General features: G+C 44.0%; 1 protein-coding gene and 1 long non-coding RNA gene across 3 annotated transcripts in view; one reads left to right on the top strand and one right to left on the bottom strand.

Moving 5' to 3' along the window:
• CPNE9 (copine family member 9) overlaps positions 1 to 19,060 on the bottom strand; it is a 58,837-nt gene that overhangs the window by 8,269 nt on the left and 31,508 nt on the right. Inside the window, exons 9-16 of one of the 2 annotated variants that reach the window (XM_072989252.2) lie at positions 17,747 to 17,850; positions 16,154 to 16,258; positions 14,193 to 14,234; positions 8,588 to 8,663; positions 4,210 to 4,263; positions 2,864 to 2,925; positions 2,469 to 2,515; positions 1,657 to 1,838 (exon numbers count right to left, since the gene is read on the bottom strand). In XM_072989252.2, the coding sequence (XP_072845353.1) occupies positions 1,657 to 1,838; positions 2,469 to 2,515; positions 2,864 to 2,925; positions 4,210 to 4,263; positions 8,588 to 8,663; positions 14,193 to 14,234; positions 16,154 to 16,258; positions 17,747 to 17,850 (672 nt within the window). Of the gene's footprint in view, positions 1 to 1,656; positions 1,839 to 2,468; positions 2,516 to 2,863; positions 2,926 to 4,209; positions 4,264 to 8,587; positions 8,664 to 14,192; positions 14,235 to 16,153; positions 16,259 to 17,746; positions 17,865 to 19,060 lie in introns of both variants that reach the window. The other variant, XM_078388780.1, reaches the window with a different exon arrangement.
• LOC144587617 (uncharacterized) lies at positions 6,763 to 19,004 on the top strand. The gene is made up of 2 exons (XR_013542778.1): positions 6,763 to 6,862; positions 18,925 to 19,004. It is a non-coding gene; the product is annotated as an uncharacterized LOC144587617 (long non-coding RNA).

The raw sequence follows: 19,060 nt of genomic DNA, 5'->3' as shown, positions 1-19,060 counted from the left end.
CCAAGTCTTCCACTTAATAAATTCCTACTTGCAAGCCAGAAGGTGAAACTATAATATTCATATCTCTCTCTCTCTCTCTCTCTCTCTCTCTCTTGTGTGTGTGTGTAGGAGCTCCCATCAGCTTTCCATTTTATCATTACTCTGCTACGACACAGGCGCCCATACGCATGCATGCATGCATACACGCGGAGAGATAGACAGAGCACAGAAGATTGGTTTGGAAGGTTTCTTAAAGTTTCTAAAATATGTCTGAGCCATTTCTTGAAGGGATGCCGATTTCATAAAGGAAGATCGGGTGGAGCTTTAAGGATGTGCGTGGATAGCAATCCCAGAGAGATCCATTCTCAACTGGCACAAGGCCAGGAAGAACAAATGCTCTCTGCCTGGATGAGCCTTTATGTTAGTGCTTCTGGTTCCAGAAGGCATCTTGGAGCACTAGCAGTCATTATGGGGGTCCAATTAACAGATCGTGTGATTTAAGGAAGAGGAAAAAGAAGAGAAAGCAATGGAAGGAGAAAGAGAAAGATATTGTGCTGCTTAACAAGTGACAGTGACCTGCAACAATGCTGAATTTATTTTCTTCCTCTTGAGAGCTCTGTGATGTGATTGTAATAACTCCGTGATGTTGATCTAATAGCTAAAACAATGGCATTTGACTTGACTGCTTCCAAATATTTTACATTAAAAGAATGTTTTTCTTTTGGATTGGGTTGCCTCCTTAACTGAGCCCTAGCATCCAGAATAGATTCTGGGGCTTCGTGCCAAGGGACAAGACCGCTCCTGTTCATGTCCAGTTAACATCGTCCTCCCCCAACATTTTTGATTCCCCTCAGTTTCTCCACATGTCCCACTTCAGTGTTCTTTAGTTACTGATGGTATTCCTCAGTAGGTCATTTTGGGTCCCTTCTTGGGGGCTTTTTTGCCTCCTTTTTTGGGTTGTAGTGGTAGGGGAGAATGCTTCTAAGGTGATGATGATGATGATGATGATGATGATGATGATGATGATGATAATGATTCAAAAATACCCGGCACAGCGAATCAAAATTATATGCTTTCTCTAAACTTTCCCCAATGCAATCCTCTTGTGCATGAAAGGTATCATTTTGACTATTTAAGAATAGTCAAGGGGGGGTCAAACTAAACCTTACAAATAACAAGTCATTCAAAGGGGAATTCCTTAAGCACTAAAAAAAAATCTGATGGTTACAAGCTTGTCCCACTTCCTATCACTTGCAAATCTGCCTGCTCCGTTTTGTCACTGGGAGCTAAAAATGGGCTATGTTCTTAAATATGACCACTCAGACATGAAGCTCTACTAGAATCATGCCTCTGTAAGTGACTTTAGCTTTTATTTATGCACTGTCTGTAGCATACAATTTGACCCTTGGAGAATTAGTTTGCTGTTAGCATATAGGATGATCCACAGAATTCCACAGATCCCCCAGTCTGTGAGGAGATAAAAAGCTGCTCATAACAAGCTACCTTAAGAATGCCTCTAGGCTTAAAATGTTCACCTTGTGTGGCAGGATCTGCCTCTACAGACCTGCAAATTTCAGATCCATTCATAACAAAGATGCCAGGGATGACACACAAGGCAAGCCTCCTACTCTAAAGACCCACCCCACCCCTGCTGTCGCGAAGGGAGTTCCTACCTACCAAAGGGAACTGGTGGGACACTTTGCCATCTGGTGGAACCTTGGCCCCAAAGCCATAGGCAGGGAAAAGTTTGTCGCTGTCGTAATCCTGGATGATTTCGCCAACTGCTTTCAGTGCCATGGCATAGGAGCTGAGCTGATAGGGGCTCATATAGTGGAGGGAGGTGGGCTGCGAAGGAATTCCTGTGAAAAGACATTTGGTCAGCCTTCAAAATCCGGCATTTCCCCTCCTTGGTCTCCCCAGCCCAGCTTTTCATCTGCCTGCCCCGTATCTGTCCCAGTGCCTCTCTGTTACATTTATATCCTACTTCTCCTTCAGTGAGATCAAGGCCATGTACATCACTCTCCTCTGCTATGTTCATAACTCTACACCAACCCTGTGAGGTAGGTCAGGCTAAGAGAGACTGTGACTGATAGCCTACAACCCAAGATCACCCATGATCAAGCAGGGATTTGAACTGAGGTCTTGCAGGTCTTTCTTCCCTTTCTCCATAGCTCTGCTCTCACCCACACCCAGTGGGTTGGTTCCTCTTCTTCCTTTCTCCTGGAGTTAACACTCCCCCTCTTTAGTTTCCCATAGCCGGTGAAACAAAGAAGGGCTAATATGGTACTACATCTGTCCTTTGCTCAGAGTCCCCCCCAACACCAATATTCCCACTGTGGAGGAGGGACAGTGCCCAAAACAGACATTCCTCACAGAGGAGGAGGGCTAAAGACCTCTCAGTCTATGGACAAGGGTCCTTTCTTGCTCAGTCCCCAGTCATAACATCCCACAGTTCCCATAGTGATCCCACTGATAAGTCCCACACTCACCATTGGAGGCTGTGAAATCAATGGCAACTGTGAAATTTAGCTGCGTCCTAAGGGAGGTGGGTGGGGTGAGAGGGGGGGAAAAAGAGAGAGAAATACATTTTGCCATATCTGTAAGGCCCACAACGTATCATCAGCGATGTTTCCCTCCCATCCCTGCAGAAGCAGCACTACTCTGTCTCCAAAGCAAAGCAGCATCTCAGCTACAAGATACCCTTTCCCTTGTCTATGTCGCTTCCCAATGAGCCACAGACCATTTTGTTCTGGTTTCCGCCCTCTGCGGCTCTCCTTAGAAACCCCCTTCTGGGAATCATGTCCCAAGAGCAGTGAAGGCTGGCATAGGAACTGTGGGTCCCCAGGCCTTCTCAAAGTTCATCCGGGTTTTTCAAGTGACGCACCCGCCTCGAATATAATCGACAAAGGTGTATTCTGATTGCACCGTGAACGACAAAAGGGTAACCTGCAAGGAACAGAGAGGAGAAAGAGACAGGGAGAAACCTTATAGGAGACCAGAGTTTGGAAAGCTGTTTTAAGAAAGTAATTCGTTCTCATTACAATGGTGAGTTCAAAAATTTGTTGCCACAACAGGTATAAATTTTTAAAAGTAGATCATTGCTTTTCTGTTTCTTGAAAGTAGCTAGTAGAGCCTTGTGGAGCAGGGGTTAAACTGCAGTACTGCAGTCAAAATTCCTGGGTTCAATCTCAGGTCGCCAGCTTGAGGTTCACTCAGCTTTCCATCCTTCTGAGGTCGGTAAATTGAGTACCCAGCTCACTGGGGGGAGGGAGCACCATGTCTAGCTTGCATAATTTAATTGCAAACCACCCAGACATTGCTTTAAGCATGATGGAGTGGTATATAAGCAGGATAGTACTTTGCTAAATGTTACCTTTTTAAATTATTTTATAAAAAAATTCTGAAGGCTACAAGCCACTGACATGTGATTTAAAAAAATGCACTCTCCTATCAGCTACCTTATTCAGAGAATCACAGAACAATGGCGTTGGAAGGGGCCTATAAGGTTATTGCGTTTAACCCCATGCTCAAAGCAAAAATCCTAATCAAAGTATATCTGACAGATGGTTGTCTGATTTTCTCTAGAATCTTTCCAATGTTCTTGTCCCCAGTCAAGGAAGGAGGGAAGAACAAGACTATGGATACAGTCCATGAAATAACATAGCTTCTCAAGAGTTAATCATAAAGATGCAGCTTGGAGGCTGTACAGGGAATTGGCTTTAAACAATGTGTACATAAGTACTCTGACGCTGTGCGATGATGAACAATATACTAGGATGAGTTTCACAGCCCTCTCCTGGAGAGGATCTAACGCTTAGTTATTGCAAAAAAAGCAACAACGCCTAATTGTAAGTAAGCTGTTCCTCTCCAAACCTTCTACAAGATATGATGGAGAAATTGTGAGGTAATGGAAAAGCATCTCTGAGAATCTGTTCTATTTTGGCGCAGCCTAAGAAAAGTGAAGCAGTTACTTAGAATACTTTCCACATTCTCGGGGAGTTAATATTATTTTCTCTTTGTTATTGAAACCATTAGTTCTGTTTTTAGAAGAGACGGTTGTAGAATGGGTCAGGAAGGCTAGACTGTGGTATAGATGCAAGTGGTCCCCCTTCTTCATCTAGCTCTCTGCTGACAGATTCCTAAATTAATATTTGTGTGCGTGTACACAGGTCCGCACACACACATTTGCACCTATATTTGGGAGAAAGAAAATAGTATTCTCACACTTACAGTTCCTGAGTTAACGTATTTCTTTTTCTTGCATTTCTTCCTAGGATTTGAGACCTGATGTTGGAGCAGAAAAATGACAGGTGAGCATTCGCTATTCCCAAGACCCCATTTTGTCTTCCCCCCGACAGTCACCCTACAGACTTACGTCCACGACACCAGTCACTTCTTCCCTGTGTCCCACCCCATACTCACCCTCACCTCCAACCCCACCTTGGTTGAAGTCCCCTTTTTCAGAGTTGTGCTTGCGGATGTATATTTTTTAATGTATTGTTTAATATATAATTCTGCCTTTTCTCCAATGAGCCCAAGGTGCTTGCCTGCCTGCTGGCTTAAAAGTGGTCTATATAATGGTCCTCCCTACTTAAATTCTCACAACAACCCTTTGAGTAGATCCTGATTAGATCCTTTGAGTCGATCCTGATCCTGAGACATCCTGATTAGCCCAGTGCCACCCAGTGAGTTTCATGGCTTTTTAGCCACGATACCAAACACACCAGCTCTCACTATATAAAAAGGCAGGAACTCTTTCTGAAACAGAAGAAGAGGGACGTGATTGGTGGATCAAATCAGCCTTTGAGCTGCTGGGGGCATGCATTGTACATTTCTTTTTCAATTCATGAATTTGAGCAGAAGCTAGGTTCAGGAGAAGAACTTGCTGAGACTTCTGCTTATCTATTATTGATCATTAATCAACTCAAAATATTTTTAACCAATGGATAGCTCCAGCTTGCATCTTCATCATTGGTTTCCTAAACAACGAGACTGGCAATTCAGATACAGACCAGTAAAATTCCAACAGCATTCTTACCAATATGCAACAGTGGCTCCCAGTGCTCCAAATTATACTGAGAACAACATTTAGAGCATTTCTCCTTGGATGACTCATTGGTCAAGAGAGTCTAGTAAACAGCAAAGCAAGTCTCCATCATTTTTCAAGGAGAGGTTCACTGTGGGCACATTGGCAACGATTGTTTACTTCCCTCTGTTAGATCATAGTGATGCTGCCTTTTTTATGTAACAGCAGGCATAAACTGTATAACATCACCCCAAGTAGTTGTAATAGCTTATTGAAGCAGCATCATGCAGGGTAGGATACACGGCTTGTCCTAAATCCAAAATTGTGGGGGAGGAATAATGGGACTCTTGAGAGATTTTCAGCTTGCTGCTTAGTAAATTAGGTATCTCTTGACTGTGGAGCAAGAGGTTGGGAGTGCAATCCTCCCCGTGCATCGCAGAAAGAACAGCCTGTGTGGCCTTAAGCAAGCTGTACAGTCCCAGGATACCCCAGAAGAAGGGAATAATTAATTGACTATGAGAGGGCACATGGAAACAGTCCAGGCCATGCTTTTAAAATCATGCCATGCCCTCAGGTCAGATCATTTGTCCACATCATCACAGCATCAAAACATTTCTTCTTTGGGGGGTGGGCGTGGAGGATTACAGCTCCCAGAATCTCCCATGCTCACTGGTGGATTCCGAGAGGTGCGGTTGAAGAAAGTAATATTCCCAGGTTTTGCTCTGGCTTAATACTGGCCCTTCAGGATCTCACACAGGTTACTTTTTTTTATCTCAGCCTTTTCAACTGGAGATGTTCAAGCAGAGCTGTGGCCCTCCAGATGTTGCTGGAATCCAGCTGCGAACAGCCAGGGCCAGTTTACCAAATATTGAGGGAGAGAGGAGGGACAGTTTTTAATGAGTCACTCTTGAGAATGACTGCTTTTCCAAGCCATGCAAAGCATGGATGGCTAAGCTTGTCCTTGACCAGTGATCTGTGGTCTCACCTAAGCTTTTCTTAGAAGTGTTATGAGCAGGAATCAGAAAACGTGGAACTAAACAGTTATTCCCTCTTAATTAACACCAAGCCACTGTAGAGGGACACCTGCAAGAGCCAGCTCAAAGGCTGGCAAATGTAACCGAAGTACAGAGAAAAGGACAAGCAGATCGGGGGGGGGGGGGAAGCACACAACAAACCAGAAATCCTCCCTGTAGCTTACAGGAAACCGCATCCAAGCCCTATTCATGATGGAGGGTTCTTCCAGATGGAACATTTGTATAGCTTTACTCTGTCCTGTTTTTGTCACTCTGCAGTTTTACTCAGATTTACTGAGATTTGCATCAAAACTGGATTGGAGGAGTAGGGAGCTATACCGCTCCCGAAACACCTTAACACAGCCCGCTTTTGTGAGTACTCTGATGTGTGAAACCTCTGCATGCTGAGTTACAGGTCCTTTGAAACCTTCATCAGCAGCCAGAACTGGGTCTGTGAGTTCCACACTAGCTCCAATTTCTACAGGCCATTACTCTGCCCCACCTCTTTCTCTTTTACCTCTCAATTTTCCAAATTTTGTCATTTTTTTCTCCAGACTGGGGAAGCAGCGTAGTGCTAAACTGCCACCTCTGCTGTTAAACACAGACACAAAAGTGTTGGGATATGGCAAGATCTACACTCCAGTCATTATGGGGTTAATGTGTTTGTCTTAACTGAAGGAGACCTCACCTCCCAGTAAGGCTCTACAAAAGGAGTTAATTGCTTTTGCCTGACTCAGAAGAACACCACACTGATCCAGACCAACAGAGTGAGGAAGAGACTGTGTTTGCTTGCTGTGTGTGTTGCCTAAGCTGCCATCTCCCCCTACTTGCTTTTACTATTTTGGTATGTTTTGTTATGGAGTTTTAGTAGTTTGTTGTTTTACTAGCAATGTCCTGTTTAACCTTTCCTCAGGGTCTTAGATTAAGATGATTACTTCACTTTCATCTCTGTGCTTTCAATGATTCCCTCTTAAAGGGGTGGGGTGGGGAAGTGGGAAAGGGCAGGCTTTAGATTGGGAAGGAAAGCCCCACAAAGCTGTACAAAATAAAACAAAGGCTTTTGAGAGGAATAAAAAATTGAAGGGAGAAAAACTGTTTATACATGTAAACATTGGAGTAACAAAAATGTAATCTGTATGTATTGTACGGAAGTATTAAGATCAGAGCTTAATGTAGCACTTAAATGGGTACAAATGCCACACCTGGAAGTGCCCTAGGCCAGCGGTCCCCAACCTCTTTGGGGCCGCAGACTGGCTGGGAGGAGCAAATGTGGGGGGGCAGGACACCCCCGCATGAACGCGGTGGGCATGTCGCACTCGCGGTGTGTGTGGTGCACTCGCTGGGGAGTGTCATGTGAGCATGACATGCCCTCGTGCAAGTGTGACATGTCCACCGCAGGCACAACATGCCCCTGTGCGAGTGTGACACACCCACCACAGGTGCGTGCGGGGGTGGAGATCCATATGTGCGGCCCAGTTCCGGCAAGCCCACGGACCGGCACCGGGCCGCGGGCCCAGGGTTGACGACTCCTGCCGTAGGCCTTTAACATGACCTCCCTGGTGCTTTTAAGCTTGTCTACATATCCATAAGGGCTAGAAACTTATGTATATCTGAGACAAGCAAGAGCCTCATGGCACAGTTGTTAAACTGCTGTACTACAGCCAAAACAGTGCTCACAACCTGGGATTCAATCCCAGGTAGCGGCTCAAGGTTAAATCAGCCTTCTATCTTTCTGAGGTCAGTAAAATGAGTGCCCAGCTCACGGGGGGGGGGGAATGTGTAGCCTGGATAATTAACTTGCAAACCGCTTAGAGAGTGCTTGAAACACTATGGGGTGGTATGTAAGCAGCACGCTTTGCTTTTGCTTTGCTTTGGTACAACTATGCAGCAGGGAAAATATGGTTTGATCCACTGTGATTTGCCCCTGTAGAAAATGGGTTTCCATTGGTAAAACCATTTTGGCCAAATGGGCAGTAGGACATTACATGAAATGAAATGAGCTAGCTAAGTGTCCAGAAAATAATTTGCAGGAGCCAGCAAGGCAGAGGCATAGCTTAGTTTGTATGGAGCTCTAACAGGAGAAATTGCATTAATGCACTAACAAGGTGCTAATTGGCAATTTCCACCTGCCTCTCTTTTAAATTATTCTAACAATAGTATATTCCAGCATTGAGTTGAAACCTTTCTTTCTTTCCTTTTTTAAAACAACCAGTTTGGAGACAAGGGATGCTTGGTTGAGAAGAACTGACCCCCCACCCCACCCCGAGTGTCCCTTTGCATTGGATCAGGCAATCATATTGGCAGAAAGTGGGCAAAAGGGATGTCAAACCAATCAGGACAAATTTAAACCATCTATGCCAGCAGACCTAAAAGAAGCAATTCCCCACTCAAAAGAAATGATTCCACAACAGGCTTCCCTGCATTGAGCTTTATATTGTGAAGTCACAGGTTTCAGTTTGAATTCTTCTGTGCCCAATCCGATACCTGAAAGGTAAATGGCCGATGTATTCGCCCCCTTAGAAACCAATATTGCTTGATTAATTCAGTTTTTCAGTGGAGAAGAGCCTACCTCATAGACCGTGAATTGGCTTTGGGCACGAGAGAGTTCCCTGTAGCTTGTGGCAAATTCACCGATGAAATCATGGCTGTGGGTTAAAAGAAGCAGCAGTATATCTAATCAGTGTTGGCACACATGTAACATGGATGAGCTAGTTTAAGTGTACAGTATATTTTTCCCCGCAGGAAGTATCCAGAACTTCATGCATTAAGTCTCCCCTCCTATACTTTCTAAACAAACCAACCCAGGTGTACTGACTCCTATTGCCAATTCATCAGATCCCCTTTAGTCTATAGCAGGCGTGGGAAGTTGGGTCTGGGTAACTGTGGACCTCGCACCAGCTGTAGTTAATACAGTCAGTAATGTGGCTTTATGGAAGCTGAAGTTTAACAACTTTACCTAGAGAGCCACATTTACCACAGTTTTCCATGCCCGCTCTGGTTTGTGGGCTGGATCTAGGCCAGAGCTTGGAAATAATACATGAAAATAAATGCATTAATGTTAAACAATTAGTTTTTACAAGGGGCGTGGTGGCATTGTGGGCTAAACTGCAGAAGCCTGTGCTACAGGGCCAGAAGACCAGCAATCATAAGATCGAATCCACGCAATGGAGTGAGCTCCCGGCGCTTTGTCCCAGCTCCTCGCCAACCTAGCAGTTCGAAAGCATGTAAATGCGAGTAGATAAATAGGTACCACCTTGGTACCGCCGTTCCCTAGTCATGCTGGCCATGTGACAACGGAAACTGTCTTCGGAAAAGCGCTGGCTGTACGGCTTGAAAAGTGGGATAAGCACCGCCCCCTAGAGTCGGACACGACTGGACTAAAAATGTCAAGGGGAACCTTTATCTTTACCTTTAATTAGGGTTTTTTTTGGCCAACACCACAAAATGAATTTTAATCTTTAAAAGAATACCATCTTATTGGATTTACTCTCTAAAAACTTCATATCTTTCTGTACAGAGGACACATCAATTTGTATTCCACCATGCCAAAAGGTCTACACTTTGTTCTAAAAATCCAGAAGGTAGCCCAACCCTAGCCTTGCAAATAGCTTTGCACTACAATATTTATAAGACTTTTATATCCCAGTATCCACAGTATATCTCAAAATTTCTGGAAATTAAAGTATAAAATCATCAGGTGGCCTAAGGTTAGGAACTATTGTTCTGTAAAGCAGGGGTCCCCAACCACTGGTCCATGGCCTTGGCAGGACCAGGCCACAGAGACAAATCTCCTGTCCCCTCCCCCCCGCACTTCCCTCACGCACACCCACCCGAACGCACAGGTGTCCCACCCATCCACGTATGCACACAAATGCACTCTGTTCACCCACGGGCACACCCCACCCATCCGTGCATGTGTGTGAGCGTGCCCCACCGACCCATGAGCACACCCTGAGCACCTGCGCATGCGCACAAGTGTGGGGGTGCCCCGTCCCTGTGCACGGACCCAGCACCCCAATCGGTCTGTGATTTTGAAATGGTTGGGGACCACTGCTACAAAGACCCCACTGGCTGCTTCCAGTTATTATTTTTTTAAACATAGAACTATAAGAAACTTTAACTGAATGTAGGGATGGGGTTAGCAGTCCTCTCCAAGAGCTGGCCTGTCAGATCCCAAGGGCATAGTGACCCCATTCTGATTTCAGCCAGATGAGGTCAATTACACTCCTCCACAAATGAACAAAAATACTGGCTTCAGACTCCCCTGAAGGAAAGTTTGAAAAATAATGTTATCATGAGCAAAATCACAATCCAGCATCTTTGGTCAAGATGAAACTGAGATTATTTGCATAGCTCTTCCCTTTTAAGTATCAGTGTACTGTAAAAGGAGACCTAATCTATCTTGTTGAACTGCCCCTCATACAAGTGCCTCCAAATCTGACTACAGTGGTGCCTTGCTAGACGATGATAATCCGTTCCACTGAAATCGCTGTTTAGCGAAATCATTGTCTAGTGAAAAGCATTTCCCCATTGGAATGCAATGAAACCTGTTTAATGTGTTCCAATGGGGAAGAATCGTCGTTGTCTAGCGAAGATTGGCCATAGGAAAGCCGCTTTGCGAACCGCCGATCAGCTGTTTAAATAACTGTCTTGCGAAGCTTAGATCCCGAAAACACTTGTTTTGCGAATGCGGAGGGAGCTGTCAAAATCGTTGTCTAGCGAAAATCGGTTTGCGAAGCAGGGACCAAACATTGTCCAGCGAAATTCCCCCATAGGAATCACTGTTTTGCGAATCACTATAGCGATCGCAAAAAGTCGATGTCTAGTGAAAAAACTGCCATGCGGGGTAACTGTCTAGCGAGGCACCACTGTATTTGAATGACAGTAAAAATGAAATGATTGAACATTTGCCATGAGGAAAAAAAAAGATAACAACACCTCTGTTGGTACAAGGAGCGACTCTCTGAGGTTGTGTTGAACTAGGAAACACAGAAAGCTGGGCTGCTACATTTTAATTGCAATTCTTTTTTTCAGGCCATCCCACCGGTGGCTCCCAACATGAAAAAGACTCTCTCGTTGCACTGAGGTTTTGTTATTTTTTTCTTTTTCACGTTAATTAACCCATCATTTTATTCTGTGAGAAAATTAATTTAATTTCATTCAAGCAGAAAAATTTGCAGCCATACAGAAGGAGGACACTTGAAGGAGTCCTTCAGTAGTTGCAGCATACAGACATTTTTAGTGGGGGGGGCATGGAAGTCATCCCAGCGAATTAATTTAATTTTACAATTTCACTGTTCAGACTCTGAACGACACTTGAAACAGAATGAGTTAGTAGAATATTGTTTTCAAATATGTTCCTGTGTTCAAACATAAAACGAAAAAGCATACCTTGCAAGCAGAAAACTAAGTGCTGAGTCCCCCCCCCCCCCCCGCTGCTATCCTTTATGGCCATTATTTGCATTTATAGATTTCTATTCTAAGGCTGTGCTTAACAATAAATTTTAAAATAACTGTAGATGAATGGCCGGCGCTTTAAGCACTTTAATAAGCAATGTTTTGAACAGACTTGAAAGTAGGAAGGGTAGAGTTGGGGGCGAGAAACATTTCAATAAAGAGACACAGAGTGTGGCCTTGGGGGGAAAAAGAATGTATTCCTCTGTTGCTCCAGGTAACTGCTTGCTTGGCTGTAGGGCACACTTTGAAATGCTCTGGTTAAAATATACCAAGCCATCTTTTCCTCGCTAGCTCCGAAACACACTTGGTGATGTGTCTATTTGTAAATAATGCAAAGTGTGTATCAGTGTGTGTATGTGTGTCCTAAGTTGACCCTTCCAGACTGTCCTACAGCTTGGGCCAAATTCAAATCTTGGACATGTTATTTTGGGAACAAAAGCTCCGAGATTCCTCCAGGATTCAGAAAACTGTAGCCCAAAAGGAATTTTTACAAGCACCACCCAAATCCTCCCTGCTAGTCTGCAGCGAATACAGTATTTATTAGCTGTACCGCTTATGAAGAAGATGGCTTATTTGTGTGTGTGTGAGCAACCTCTGCAGGTCTGGAGGCCATTCTCCACCACCCTGGGACCTGCTGTGGGTTGTGACAGTGCCTTCTTGCAAAACTGTAATGTCTCTCTAACGGCTCAATAACATGCCAGAGGAACCCCAGTTATACTGTTTTGGCCATTATTTGGATTGTTTTCCATTATGACACACAGCTAACTTTGATTCATTTGCCCCAGCAATTGGTTTATTTCTTCCTCACTGGCAGGGTGGTTTTGAACTGTACCAATAATGCACTGATTCATTCCTTATTGTTTCAGCATGTGTGAATGTTGCTATTATTTGTGAAGGAAGGACCACTGTGCTTGTAATAGGGACGTGGTGGCGCTACGGGTTAAACGGCAGAAGCCTCTGTGCTGCAAGGTCAGAAGACCAGCAGTTGTAAGATCGAATTCACGTGACGGAGTGAGCTCCCATTGCTTGTTTCAGCTCCTGCCAACCTAGCAGTTCCAAAGCATGTAAAAATGCAAATAGAAAAATAGGTACCACCACGGTGGGAAGGTAACGGCATTCCATGTCTAGTCACGCTGGCCACGTGACCACGGAAACTGTCTTCGGACAAATGCTGGCTCTATGGCTTGGAAACGGGGATGAGCACCGGGCCCTAGAGTCGGACACGACTGGACTGAATGTCAAGGGGAACTTTTACCTTTACCTTACTGTGCTTGTACCCTTTTAATTTATTTTTTTAAAGGATATTGGTAAATAATTAATAGCAGCAGTGTGTGTATGTGTCCATGCGTGGGAGTGTGTGTGCTTGCGTGCATTCCTGTTCCTTTGGTCCTCAAAAATGTTGAAAATATCCAGCGTGGCCCTCACGGTCAAAAGTTTGGAGGCCCCTGGTCTTGATGGTGGAATAGGGACAATGGGAGACAAATGTCCTTGGGACCCACTCACAGTTCTTGAACTCCATCATGAGCTTCCTATACCAATATATTCAGTTACTAAGGAGTTCGATATTAAGGGACTCAATGAATTCATCCAGAAGTACTGTAATAGTATTTCAGATGATAGCATTTCAGAATGCAGAGGTTGCATATCATTTTTGTAAATACCTCCTTTAAGTAACAACCAAGCTCAGCAGTTCAGCATAGTCGTCTTTCAAATGTGCTAGTTTATTATGTTCAGAAAGCTGCCTACAGAAGGGAACACTCAAAAGTAACATACAAATGCACCACCATTTCCTTCTGTGCAACAACCTTCTATCGCATAGAACAAGAAGTTGTTCAGTTGAGATCAGGGCTGCACAACCTTTTCAGTCCCAAGGCTTATACTGGCCTAGGGTTAAGACGTCACAGCCAAAAATTAAAATAAATAAATAAAATTGCTTTTTAGAACTACAATTCCCAGAATTCCATCCCAGGTGGTGAATTCTGAAGGCTGTCATCCAAAAAACTGCAGTCTTCAAGCTCTACATTGCATGAATGTCCGGATGTACATGCACACATACATAATTTCAGCAATCTTAATATATATTGCTCTCTACCCCTACTAACATCAGTAGATAATCTACTGAGGATCACTGGGAGGGAAATAGAATAACTATTATGAACAGTAAAATAGGGTGTCAAAGTTTTGATAATTGTAGTAGAGGGGTGGGTGGGATCATTGCACGCTGAGGAGCTACTGGTTGTACAGTGGTGCCTCGCTTAACGATTACCTTGTTAAACGATGAAACCGCTTGACGATGAAGTTTTGCAATCGCTTTTGTGATCGCAAAACAATGTTTAAATAGGGAAATTTCACTTGATAATCATCGGTTCCCTGCTACGGGAAGCGATTTTTCGCTAGATGACTATTTTTAAACAGCTGATCAGCGGCTCTAAAATGGCCACCCACTGTGCAAAATGCCCCCCCCGCTGTGTTTTAGGATGGATTCCTCGCTTTACAGGCACTGAAAATGGCCACCCCTATGGAGGATCTTCGCTGGACGCTGAAGTATTTAGGCAATTGGAATGCATTGAACCGGTTTCAATGCATTTCAATGGGCTTTTTCGTTTCGCTTGACGAGGATTTCGCTTAACAGCGATTTGAACAGAACAAATTATCCTCGTCAAGCGAGGCACCACTGTACTTTCCTGATTTAGAATTAAGCAGAGCCGTTGCCTCACCTGCCATCCCGGTCCCAGTCATAGACGTCAATTTTCACAGTTCTGAAATATAAGTAACAAACCAAGTCTGAGAGAAGATGACCTCCACAAAAAGTTCCTAACTGGGACCATTCAATCACTAGGTGATAGACAAGGAGACCCTAGAGGTACTACAGAGTTCATGTTCACCACCCTCCCAGTGCTCTTGTCGTCTGCTCCTTCACAATGAAACCAAGTCCCTACAGGTATCCATGGAGATATGGGCTGGAGGCATCTGAAGGGCATGTCATCTTCCTTTCTCCATCGGAAAAAGGAAGGGGGAAAAAGAGACCATGTCCTTCTCTTAGCTGCTCCTCAGCAATGCTGGAAAGAAATTGGACCAAATTATGTCTTACAAATATGCCATTCTAGCTCAGGTCAAAGCCTTCACATCTGAGAAATTGTAAGTGCAAAGGAAGCTAGTGTTTACATCTAGAAGACCTTTTGCAAAACAAAGCCAGCTAATTTGTAAGCCACAGAGTTCTTGATAAAACCAAGCTCCCACTCTGACAATCGGACACTATCAGCATTTAAGAAATTTCCTGTTCTAATGATGTGATCTCTATAATATATCAGAGGTTCCATTCAATGATTTTAAGGACCCTCAGACAACTTGTGGCCAAAATCCTGTTGCTTTGCATAGTAAGTAACACTAAAGTAGGGCAATTGAGTCAATGGGGATTTGGTGAGTCAGCTCTTCCAAAGGTCCACTGATTCAATTGTGACTACTCTAACTGTGACTCAGGCTATGACTATACAGTGGAATAGATGTGAATGGATCCTCTGTATACCCTTTACCCAAGAATTCAGGTTTCTCTGGATTAATTCTCTTTAGCCAACCGCACAGGAGGCAGGGAAGGGAATCAACCTCGTTTGTTTGTTTGTTTGTTTGTTTTGTGTACTGCCCATCTGGCTACCAAGGCCACTCTAAGCGGTATACAAATTCTGTTGTTTGCAGTTTGTTGACCATTTGAACACACTTCTCTCTACTTCTTTCCCTCTTCTTTTCCCTTCTCTTCCCTTCCCATCCCACTTTATTAATAATAATAAATGTTTATTACGGTCATTCACCAGCAAAATATCCCATTTTATTTATTTTTCTTTCTTATTTTTTTTAAAGCTTGTTGTTCTAGCACTAGAACAACTAGGTGGCCAAAGAGGGACAAAACCAAGGGATTTGCAGAGAGACAGGAGGAAGTTTTCACTTCAGCAGAGAGAGAGACAGAGAGGCAGAGAGAGAGATGGAAGCCAATCTAGGAGCCAGGTGTGGACAGGAGAGGATTCAAATGGCAGCAAGTTTCCTCACTGCCCTGCTTCTCTCACTGCTGCTGTAGCCAACTGGAATGGCTTCAGACAGAATTTCTGCAATCCCTTCCGAAACACTTCAAGCAACCACACAATCTGAACTAAATGTGAATGCATTTGATTCCAAAAAAGAGTAGAAGCCCTAGTGGCAGAGGAAAAAACTATGAATTGGGGTGTGTGTGTGAATCTGGACTGATTTCTGTTGACTTATACATCAGTCAGTAAAATTAACGATTACGCAAATTGTACCGTTCCCAGTCCCGGAGCATTTCCCACCATATTTGTCAGTTTAATCACACCTTCACTTCAACATAGTAAGTTGTAACTAGAAAGCATCCACTTGAATCAGTGGAAGTTACAGAGGAATTGACTCACAAAATCCCCACAGTTTCAATGTGTTTACTGTAGCACACTGTACTACATTCAGCAACAGGATTTTGGCGAGTGAATCCCTTGATCTGAAGACAATGGATCTTGTCTGTAGGAGATTTCTCTGCAACAGCCTCTGATCTTTTCATGTGTCCTGAATGGAAGTGCCTTGGCCATTCTCGAGGCCCTCAGTGAAGCCCAACAAAGAATCTGGCCTGACCCTTTGCTCCCAACCTCTGTAGCCAATCCTGAGCAATGTTGACACTCACCTGTCATAGTCCCCATTGCACAAGGAACGCACAGGGATAGAGAATGGTTGCCACACTGGATTCAGATTGTTCTTCACCACCTCTGTCTTGTGGCAGATGGTGAACCTGCAACCAGAGAGGAGGCATAACGGCAAAGGGCAGAAGAAGAAAAATGGGGCTCTTGTTGGTTTGACTGGTGTGGAATCAAAACACAATAAGGAACAGGTCAGTGTTCCCCGTGGTGAGGGGCATGGATATTTAGCAATTTGGTGAGCCTTATTCAGATGCTATTCACCATGCTTTAATCCCACATACCAGAAAGGAAGTGCTCTATCCATTGTTGCTTGTTGCTCGTACAGAGAGCAGCAAGTCTAAGGGCTCTGTTTTCGTGGAGGCTCTCCAGAGAACTAGGATGCTGGAAAATCAGGGCTCTTGCTAACATGGAGAGCCTCCCAATAAGCAAGGAACATTTTTTTCCTTGTGTGAAAAACAATGATGGAAGGGTTAGGGCAGTGGTTCCCAACCTTGGGTAACTCAGGTGATCTTGAATTGCAATTTGCAGAAACCCCAGCCCACCACTGCTGGTGGCGAAGGCTTCTGGGAACTGTAGTCCACGAATACCTGAGTTACCCATGGCCGGGAACCACTGGGCTAAAGCCAAATACTCCCTTGCACAGGTGTTCAATAAAGCACTGTGTATAGTGAGTTAATACGGTTTTGGTGCAGAATATCCAGGCTAGTCATTTCCAAAGTTGGGAACTAATAGATTTCAATTGCCAGAAGCCCCAGCCAGCATGACCAATGGTCTGGAGGTCTGGGAGCTTGAATCCAATTCCTGCTGTAGTTAGATTGATCTGAAGCAACTTCAGTCCACAGACTACACACACAGCATTACACATGGCAATAAAAATCTCCCCACACCACCAATAGGTATGCCTTGGAAGTGATACCTCCCCCCCCTCCATTCTTGGCCCATCTCAAAGGCAGTTTTAAAGGAACACTAATTTATATTTTTGCCTCTCTGGGTGTATCGCTTGAGCTCCGCAAAGGGTTAGAAAGAGGAATGATTGTGCCAAAAGCAGAAAATTTGGTGGTGGTGGAGACCTCGGGGTCATGTACAGTGGACCCTCGACTTACAGACGGCTCGACTTACAGACTTTTTGAGGTACAGACTTCTCTGGCCGCAAAATTTAGGTTCGACTTGCAGCCAGAGAATCGACCTACAGACCAGGAAAAAAACAAAAACAAAATGGAACAAAAACGGAACAAAAATGGCCAGTTACGGCATTAATCGGTTTTCAATGCATTGTAGGTCAATGGAGACTCGACCTACAGACTTTTCGACCTGCAGCTACCGTTCCAATACGGATTAATTCCGTAAGTAGAGGGTCCACTGTACTTCTATTTGCTTCAGTGGAAATGCAAATTCAGAATGGCCATCTTGGTCAAGGAGAGGAGGGAAGGAGAGGAGAAGAGCTGAGTGCTTTCAGACAACCTAAATACATCAGTGAAGAGCAGAGATAACAATAGGGTTACTGGCTCTTATGGAAGCAAATCCCCAGAAAACATGCTTAGCTGGATGCCAGGGCCTCGAAAGGGGTATCTCTTGCGTACGTGCCATCCTCGTTGCTGCGGTAGAAAACAAGGAAGGGGTCGGATTTGCCGAAGAAATCCTTCTTGTCGAGCTTGTTCGCACAGAGCTGCATGGTGACAATGTCCTGGAAGGGAAAGGCTGTATCAGATCAAGGGGAAAGTATGGTAAGGGGACCAGTTGCAGAGGTTGGGAAAATAGCGCTTTTTTTAAAAAAAGACTACAATTCCCATAATCCCAGAGAGCACAACTAGGGGCTGAGCTGGTTAGAAGATTCTGGGAAAGGTAGTCCAAAAAGGGACCGTTCCAATCTCTATAATAAACAGCAGTGCAGGTTGAAGGAACTAATGAGAATAGTATAAACGTAGGTTGAATCCCAAGGGGAGGGGTAGAGAAAGATGTGATATCCATCTAATTAATACATAAACAAGGTGAAAGTAGTGAAAGCATTTGGAAATGTGAAGGATATGGCTTTGGGGTCAGGCAGGGGTAGGCAAATGTGTCAATTTCACTTTCGCTGTCTTTTAAAAACTTTCTAGTTCCTTCCATCATATTTGTTAAGACACACATAAGGGTTTTTGGAAGGTTCTTAATCAAACCGAATCCTTAAACATCTGCACTGGCACAATTCATCAGGGACGGCTTTTCGCAACATGGAGGAGACCATGTTGGACTCACAATGCCATGAAGCCATTGAAGAAAAGGGGTTTATGAGGAAAAGGAGGGTGCAGCCCTAATTCTTAGTTACTTAGAATTCAATCACCAAGAAAAACTGGGTGGTTTTAGAAACTGTACTTCAAAGAAGTAACTTTTCAAAACTCTGGGTGGGAGGTGGAGTCACTTTCTCCATGTGCTCACCAGAACATCCATTTAGTGAATTATTAAACAATGCATTGATCTCAGTGTACTGAAGTACACAAAACTGCCCAATTTGATTTATTTACATTATTACACACTTAAATGCTTGCTCTCACTCCAAAGAACCTGGAGTGGGTTACACATGATTTCCCAATCATCTCCAAGAAGGGCTAGGATGTCTTGCTACTACTATATACATCTGAGAATCAGCATCCGGTTAGGAAATAGGCCTGTCATCATTTTATGGGCATCCATTAGCAAGACATTCAAGTTAATGCATCTGAAAATTGAAGTTTTAATGGAAAAGGAATAAACTTTCACATATTTTGTTTCTTATGTACAGGGTGAAACTCTGACCCCACTGAATAAACAAACACTGAAGAGAAGATCATCAATCATTTTAATGGAGAAATAACAACAAAAGCAGCAGTATGGTAACAACAGTTGTGTGTAAGACGTGTTCCTCTTTTTCAGCGATT

The sequence above is a fragment of the Pogona vitticeps genome, chromosome 2, assembly GCF_051106095.1.
Source record: "Pogona vitticeps strain Pit_001003342236 chromosome 2, PviZW2.1, whole genome shotgun sequence".
Taxonomy (NCBI): Eukaryota; Metazoa; Chordata; class Lepidosauria; order Squamata; family Agamidae; genus Pogona; species Pogona vitticeps.
Note: the sequence above shows the minus strand (reverse complement) of the source record. Positions and strands in the feature narration are given on the sequence as shown.